This window comes from Sapajus apella, unplaced genomic scaffold, assembly GCF_009761245.1.
Source record: "Sapajus apella isolate SASKATOON/1434 unplaced genomic scaffold, GSC_monkey_1.0 scaffold195, whole genome shotgun sequence".
Taxonomy (NCBI): domain Eukaryota; kingdom Metazoa; phylum Chordata; class Mammalia; order Primates; family Cebidae; genus Sapajus; species Sapajus apella.
In genome coordinates, this window is record NW_022437135.1 from 457,402 (window position 1) to 464,912 (window position 7,511).

Here is a 7,511-nt window from a genome sequence, read left to right on the forward strand (position 1 = left end):
TTTTTTTTTTTTTTTTTTTTTTGAGACGGAGTTTCGCTCATGTTACCCAGGCTGGAGTACAATGGCTTGATCTCAGCTCACCGTAACCTCCACCTCCTGGGTTCAGGCAATTCTCCTGCCTCAACCTCCCGAGTAGCTGGGATTACAGGCACGCGCCATCATGCCCAGCTAATGTTTTGTATTTTTAGTAGAGACGGGGTTTCACCATGTTGACCAGGATGGTCTCGATCTCTTGACCTTGTGATCCACCCGCCTCGGCCTCCCAAAGTGCTGGGATTACAGGCTTGAGCCACCGCGCCCGGCTAATTACATTTTTTTTTATGAACATACTATAACTTGGCAGGGTGCGGTGGTACACACCTGTAATCCCAGCACTTTGGGAGGCCGAGGCATACGGATCTCCTGAGATTCAGAGTTTGAGACTAGCCTGGCTAATATGTTGTAACCCCATCTCTACTAAAAAATACAAAAAATTAGCCGGGCGTGGTGGCACACGCCTGTAATCCCAGCTACTTGGAAGGCTGAGGCAGGAGAATCTCTTGAACCTGGGAGGCAGAGGTTGCCGTGAGCCGAGATCCCACCATTGCACTCCAGCTTGGGCAACAGAGTGAAACTCTTGTCTCAATCAATCAATCAATAACGTGTACCAAAATGCATTGTGTTTATAAGGTCTAAAGTAGTGTACTGGAATGTCCTAACCGTCACATTCATGCCACTGAGTAACTGACTCACCAGAGCAACTGCTGGTCCTGCAAGCTTCGTTCACGATAAGTGCCCTCTCTCGGTGTGCCAGTTCTGAAATCTTTTATACTGTATTTTTACTGTACCTTTTCTGGTTACGTATGTTTAGGTACACAAATACTTTACCATTGTGTGGCTAGGATTGTGTGTAGTAGGCTACACCACCTAGGAGCAGTAGGCTATGTATCCTGTAGCCTGGGTGTGTGGCAGGCTGTGCCATTTAGAGTTGTGTGTAGTAGGGTACACCCATAACCTAGGTGTGTCGGTTACACCACCGAGGGTTGTAGTAGGCCATATCATCTGGGAGTAACAGGCTGTACCCGTAGCCTAGGTGTATAATAAGCTATACCATCTAGTCCTTGAATTCTGTATTGTTGACAGCATAACAAAATTACCTAAGAATGTGGTTTCTCAGAATGTACTATCAGTGTTAAGTGACACACGACAGTCTGTCAGGTTGTTAATACTGACACGTGAAAGCCATCTTGTTACTGAAAGAGTAATGCTTGAGACTATATTACTGGTAATACTGTTTTGGAAGTCTTGTCCAGTGTAACACAATAAAGAATAGTAAGATGCAACATTTAGAAATGTTGACCTGGGGCCAGGCTTGGTGGCTCATGCCTGTAATCCCAGCACTTTGGGAGGCCGAGGCAGACAGATCAACTGAGTTCAAGAGTTCAGGAGTTCAAGACCAGCTTGGCCAATGTGGTGAAACCCCATCTCTACTAAAAATATAAAAATTAGCCAGGCATGCTGGTGGGCGCCTGTATTTTCAGCCACTCAGGAGGCTGAGGCAGGAGAATCGCTTAAACCTAGGAGCTGGAGTTTGCAGTGAGATGAGATCATCCAACTGCACTCCAGCCTGGGCAACAGAGTGAGACTCCATCTCAAAAAAAAAAAAAGTACAGAAATGGGGAAATGGAAGAGGGGTTAACATGCCATGTGGAAGAGTCTGGAGCTTTTCTTTCAAACTGACTTGAATTATGGCAGTGCCCTGCCCTGTCCTGTCCCTTAGATGAATTGTTTCTTGATGTCTTTCCATCAGCTTTTTCTTTTTTTAAGAGAAAGGGCCCACTGTGTTACCCAGGCTGGAGTGCAGTAGCAGAATCATAGCTCATTGGAACATTGGATTCCTAGGTTCAAATGATCCTCCTGCCTCAGCCTCCTACAGGCACACAGTACCATACCCGATTTTTTAAATTTGTTTTTAAAGTGGGGTCCACTTCCGTTTTCTCATTAGGAAAATGAAATGCTATCACTTGACAGAAGTTTTTTTGGGAATTATCCCATGTCAGTGTACGGAGCCTAGTATTTGGCTATCGAAAGACAGCAGTCCTCCTCTCCTATTATTTATGTTGGTGGATAATTGATGAGAAATCTTGGTAGAAAACTAAAGCCACATTTTTTAGCAAAATAAAGGCAGTAAGAGCGCCAGAAGATTTGATACACCTTTGTGAAGGTATTACACAATTGTCCTCTAAACTTGGAAGTATCAGAAGGTAAGTCCTCCCGTGATGACCGTCTAACAGTTTAAGTAAACCTTTTTTTAATAAAAGGGGATGTAGATCCTGGTAGTTTGTTGCTCGTGTTACACAATATACAGCTTTGTACACATTAATTTCTCAACAAGTAAATTGACTGAGTATAGATGGTTTACAAAGAAGGGGATGGGAAAGTGCCTAGGGAAACATTCGCCCTCTGTATCAAGAATAGCGTTCTTCTCATTGGTAACTTTTCTCTGATTCGGCAGGTTTGAAGTGAAACTGACATTGGCGGTTTCGGTACTGTCTTGGAAAACTGGCGTAATCTCTTTGGAAGACAGTTCCCCGACAGTTCCTTTACTGTATTTAAAGTTGAAGAGATCTTATGAGAGTCTTGAGGCTTAGAAAATCATTGCTATCCCAGCGCTTTGGGAGTCCAGGGTTACAGCTGCTTCAGGCCAGCAGTTTGAGTCTGCAGTAAGTCGTGACGGTGCCACTGCACTTAATCCTTGGCGACAGAACAAGAACCTACCAAAAAAGAGAGGTTATAGACGTACTTCAGGAAGCTGCTGGGGTCGGTGTTTTGGGACAAGTACTTAAAGGAGGTCACAACAGCATTTGATCATTGGGCTTGTGTTTGCACTGGGCGCCAGTCATTCTCTTGTCTTTGAAAACAGAAAAGCTCTCTTTGCTGACTCATTAAATATACCCCCATGGCTCTGCGGTAGGTTCAAGTTGTATAAACCACCCCTTGTCATGTTCCATCCTATAATTCCTTACCTCATGGATTGAGTGGTACCAGGACTGACCCTGGAGAATGCGGCTTTTTTATGCAGAACCCACGGAAGTTCTTTTATCTTAAGGGAAGGCCTGTGCTCGCCACCCTTTAATGTGGATTACAACTGGCGATGCTGTGGGTCTTGTTCCTCACAAATTACAGAACTTACATGTGCTAATAAGCCTTGGCCTTCAAAGTAGTTACCTAGATACAAACAGTTCTCCATGCTCTTCCTTTGAAATGTCCTGCAGGGACTGCCTTCCAGCCGGGTGCATTTCCTCAGCACGAATCGCATTCTGCTTTCCCCACCCTGCTCACTCCCTGGCCTCCCCTCCTGGGCAGCTGCTCTCACCTCACTCTGCCACTGCGCTGCCTTTGCCTGGCAGCCCGCCTCCAGCTGCTCCTGATGCCCCTCCCAGAGCTGCCCCTTCCACTGAAGGTGCTAAAGTATGGCTTTCTCTTTGTGATTTGGGAAGATAATTTTTTTTTAACTGTTAAGGGAGTTTCTTGCCAGTGATGCTTGCTATGAAAGACACTTGGTTATCTCCAAGTTTTTTATTTTATTTTTTTCAAGAGAATAAACTGGCTTATGTCCCTACACAGCTGAGCAGAGGTTTTCCCTGATTGTCATAAGGAGGCTTTTGCCCGTGTGCCTCACTGGCCACTTTTTGACTGGCGGCAGCAGCAGCGTCAGTACCTGGGAGCGCCCTAATCTATCTTTTCCTTTCTCTTCTTCACTTCTAACTATAGGGAAAACGTCCACAGCGCACAAAGGCAGAGTTGCATCCTAGGTGCATGTCTGACCACCTGTCCATCAAACCCATCAAGCAAGAGGTGAGTGTGTGTGAGAGCAGTGAGGAGGAGCTTTCCCGATGACAGAGACAGATTCTTTTCATGTACTTCCATTCCTGCCTGCTTATTTTCCTTTACTTCATGTTTTTTCCTAAACCCCAAATGTTTATCGAGCATTCTTGTGCTTAAGATGCATTTCTAGAAAGAGAAAGAATTATAAAAAGACATGAGGCCACACTCTTTGGTTCTTAACAATCTCCTGGGATGGTAGGCATGGCCACATTTAACGTACTAGAGATGAGAATACATTCTGCAGTGGGCATATGTATACTAGCAGTTCACAGAGGCAAAGGCAGGAGAAAGAGCTGGCAATGAAAAGAGGATTTGAGTAGGCAGAGCCATATTTGACCCGAGTCTTGAGATGGCTAGTATTGACAGAGCGGGAACAAAGAGCGGGGAAGAAGGAAGGCAGAAGGCATCCCACACTACAGGAATAGTAGAAACGAAAGCACAGAGACAGGAAATGACACAGTATGATCAAACAGTGTATATTAGAGCCGGGCACATGGCTCACACCTGTCATCCCAGCACTTTGAGAAGCCAAGGCAGGTGGATTCCTTGCACTTACGAGTTTCAAACCAGCCTGGCCAACAAGGCAAAACCCCATCTCTACTAAAAATACAAAAATGCCAGGTGTGGTGGCACGCACCTGTAATCCCAGCTACTCGGGAGGCAGAGGTTGTAGTGAACTGAGATTGCACCACTGTACTCCAGCCTGGGCGACAGAGTGAGACTCCATCTCCCAAAAGAAAGGAAAACATGAGAGTTTGTGGCCGGTTTGTTGTTTTGCTTCTAACTGGAGACGTAGCATGGACCCAAAAAGTGTCCAGGAATGAGCGCAGATCTGTGTGATCCCTGGTGAGATGAAATACTTAGGTGTGAAGGCCTTGCCGTGTAGTGTAGGTAATCACATTTCTCCAAAGACACAAAGCAAAAGAGGACACCTGTCTTTTCAGAGGGCAGGGAAGTGTTTAGGTCACATAAGAGAAAGGGCATCACGTGGGAGTTTGAGATAAAATGTCAGGTGAAGAAGGAATGTTTGGAGCAACCACTAATTATTAATGAAGGCGTTTTCCAAGCAGCATTCCAGAGCCGGCCAGACATTTTCATTTTGTAATACAGCTTACGAGAAGTGGAATGCCCAGCTCAGGAGCCTGAAGCAGGAGATTTACTTGAGCCCGGGGGTTTGAGACCAGCCTGTGCAACATAGCAAGACCCCCACCTCTGGGGGGAAAAAAAAAAAAAAGTAGTAAAGTGACATTATCACATCACACTGTAGGCAGGGACAACATTGTTAGTTGTGTTACTGAGATTGGAAAATTGGCCAGGTGAGAGTCCAGTGAGCCGTAAGAAACCTAGATTGCTGGTAGTAATTAATGTTTGAATGTGGAGTCAAAAAGGAGAGTGAAATACAGGAGGAAGCCAGGAATAAGGAGAGGCAGAGGGGGAATGCAGAAAGCCACCCTCCGCATCCTGCTTCCTGTTCCATGCAGGTTCCAGGAAGCACACGGGCTTCCCGCCCACGCACCTTCTAAACTGCCTCCGCCTGCTCTCCCTTCTAACCAGAGAAGGCTGTTCTCCATTATCCATCGATCTCACTGGGTTCTCTCAAGTTCAGACTCAGTGCTAGCCAGACTTCATATTCTGTCTACTTGTAACCTTTGATCTCCTTTGAGCACTTTTTCATCGAATATTTAAACAGTTCAGTGATCATAGAGAGTTTGAGTTAAGGGACAGTAGTTTTACTCTGAGCCATGCCTTTGGATTGTTGCGTTTCCTGGCTCTTCAAGTTCCCTCCTTCCCTTGAGCTCTTAAATTTCATGGCTCTTAAATTGAAGTGACAACAGGATGGTCTGTTACAGCGATCTTGTCAATAACTCAGCCTTCCACCTTGAGCCCGGAAAAGGGAAAGCGAATTTGTAAATTTGTATTTACTTCAGTCTGTTTCGATTTCACCTTTGTCTCTTTTTAGCTCAGAGATGTGTCTTGCCCCGTTTGTAATTACCCGGGGGTTAACAAGTCTATTAATGACTGACCTCCCTTCTCCAACATCCTTTTCCTCCTAGTCCTCACTAATTTTGGAACGGCCCTCGGTCCTGGTATCCAGCCGTGTTCTCAAATGGTTTTCCAGCCTGGCCTTGTTGGGCCCTCTCTGCTATCTTATTACCTTGGCAGTTCACACCTCCTGGAAAGCTCCCTTTTCTATTTGCTGTTCACTGCCCTGAGCATTCCTAGATGCCCTAGCCTGCAATTCAGATTGCATAGCAGGCTGAATAGACTGGAAGGTTCTTCATGGCTCCAAGCAAAGCTTTAACAGCAAACACTAACTAAAATTTCTTATTTTATTCTTGGCAATGTTTGAGCTTTGTTTTATTCTACTTTTTAGTTTGTCTTTTTTTTTTTTTTTTTGAGAGACAGGGTTTCACCATGTTGGCCAGGATGGTCTCGATCTCTTGACCTCGTGATCCACCCTCCTCGGCCTCCCAAAGTGCTGGGGTTACAGGCGTGAGCCACCGCGCCCAGTCCTCTACTCTTTAGTTTGAACAAAAACCACAGTATTATAGAGACTGTAAAATTATCTGTTGCGGCCCCCGATGTCCTGGAGAAAATCCTAGCAGTGACGTGAGTTTTTAAGCATGGAGGCAGAGTTTATGGCCTACATTGGTCAGTCCAAGCTTACTGCCTCAAAAAGACATTTAGTCGTGACTTCTGGGGCAAATGTCAGTGAGGGGCGAGCGGCTGACTGAACTCCAGGATTTGGCGTGCAGTGGTTATTTTTGTCCGGCGACTTCGGTCATTGCCGTTGCTAGGGAGCTGTTTGTTGGGTGGCAGTCTCAAATGTGCTGCTAGCAGGGCACAGGGGTGCCAGCGAGTCTGATACCCGCCCTCAGAGAGAGGAGCGTGTTGTAAGGGCACAGCGTATTGGGCATTGCTAAACCCAGGAGTTCTGTTGAACTGTCCTTTACTGGATTTTAAAGTGGCGTTTCTCATTAGCTTCTCATTAAAACCCCGCCTTGAGCCGGGCACGGTGGCTCATGCCTGTAATCCCAGCACTTTGGGAGGCTGAGGCAGGCGGATCACCTGAGGTCAGGAGTTCGAGACCAGCCTGACCAATATGGTGAAGCTCCCTCTTTAAAAAATAAAAATAAAAATTTAAAAACTGTTGATTCTAGCAGGCCTCTTACCCGTAAAGCATTCAGACGCCAACTTCTATCCCATTTGCAGCTGACCTCACTTTTTAAAGAAGAAAATCGCAGCACAAGACAGTATCAGATTTTTTTAACTGTAGGTGTATTTTTGCCTGGTTGGTTGTCGTTGATGTGGTTGTGCTGGTTCTTCAGTCTTTGAAACACTGCCAGAAGGTGAATCCTGTGCTTTCAGCAAGACTTGCTTTACCTGGTACGGCCTAGTGCTGACAATCAGCACAGAAATTTTAAAACAGACTGTGGTGCACAACATAGTGTTTTCTTCTCAGACGTGCGTAATGGCATTTAGGTAGAATTGTTGCTTTTTTCTCAGATGTGCGTAATGGCATTTAGGTAGAATTGGTTTCTTCTCAGATGTGCGTAATGGCATTTGGTAGAATTGGTTTCACTTCTTAGATGTGCTTAATGGCATTTAGGTAGAATTGGTTTCTTCTCAGATGTGCGTAATGG

At 45.5% G+C, this 7,511-nt stretch overlaps 1 protein-coding gene across 1 annotated transcript in view; it reads left to right on the forward strand.

Moving 5' to 3' along the window:
• LOC116543770 (cat eye syndrome critical region protein 2) overlaps positions 1-7,511 on the forward strand; it is a 199,760-nt gene that overhangs the window by 143,475 nt on the left and 48,774 nt on the right. Inside the window, exons 7-9 of the mRNA XM_032269608.1 lie at positions 2,204-2,243; positions 2,495-2,525; positions 3,754-3,837. Coding sequence (XP_032125499.1) covers positions 2,204-2,243; positions 2,495-2,525; positions 3,754-3,837 — 155 coding nt within the window. The remainder of the gene's footprint in view (positions 1-2,203; positions 2,244-2,494; positions 2,526-3,753; positions 3,838-7,511) is intronic.